Here is a 506-nt window from a genome sequence, read left to right on the forward strand (position 1 = left end):
CGGGGCCACACCGCTCACCCCGGTAGCTGCAGCTCAGCAGCATGTCCTCCAGCTGGTGGCAAGTGCGGTTAAAAAACCCATACAAATTTAGGGGCTCATCCTCATCCCCCCGATTGGGCTGAGCCAGGGCAAAGCCCAGCTCCATCCCGGGCTCGTAATCGATCAGGGGGGACAGGTAGAGCAGGTCCTCGTGGCTGAGCTGCGAGATCCGCACACGGTTGGTATTGCAGAAGGTGACGGCAGGGAAGGTCATCTCGGGGCTGTCCTCCTCACTGAGCAGTGTGACGTGGTGGTACTCCAGGTAGTAGACGATGCGGTCAGCCACCTGGTAGAGGAAGACGGAGAGGGAAAGGAGGAAAGCCAGCGCCCAGAGCGCTTGCCGGGTGCCCAGGCTGCCCTCCACGAAGATGTGGCTCAGCCCGTGCAGCGTGCAGCTGCTGGCAAAGGTCACAAAGTCCGTGGCTGCCCTTGTGTTCTCCTCCTCTTTTTCATCCTCCTCCTGCCCG

General features: G+C 61.3%; 1 protein-coding gene across 1 annotated transcript in view; it reads right to left on the reverse strand.

The window, feature by feature from the left end:
- The window catches only part of LOC104277781 (acid-sensing ion channel 1-like), a gene marked incomplete at both ends in the record, with an annotated part of 2,955 nt that extends 2,456 nt beyond the window's left edge, over positions 1-499 (reverse strand). The window contains one exon of the mRNA XM_009874533.1: positions 7-499. Coding sequence (XP_009872835.1) covers positions 7-499 — 493 coding nt within the window. The remainder of the gene's footprint in view (positions 1-6) is intronic.
- Between the last annotated feature and the right edge of the window lie 7 nt (positions 500-506).

This window comes from Apaloderma vittatum, unplaced genomic scaffold (genome assembly GCF_000703405.1).
Source record: "Apaloderma vittatum isolate BGI_N311 unplaced genomic scaffold, ASM70340v1 scaffold35228, whole genome shotgun sequence".
Classification (NCBI taxonomy): Eukaryota; Metazoa; Chordata; class Aves; order Trogoniformes; family Trogonidae; genus Apaloderma; species Apaloderma vittatum.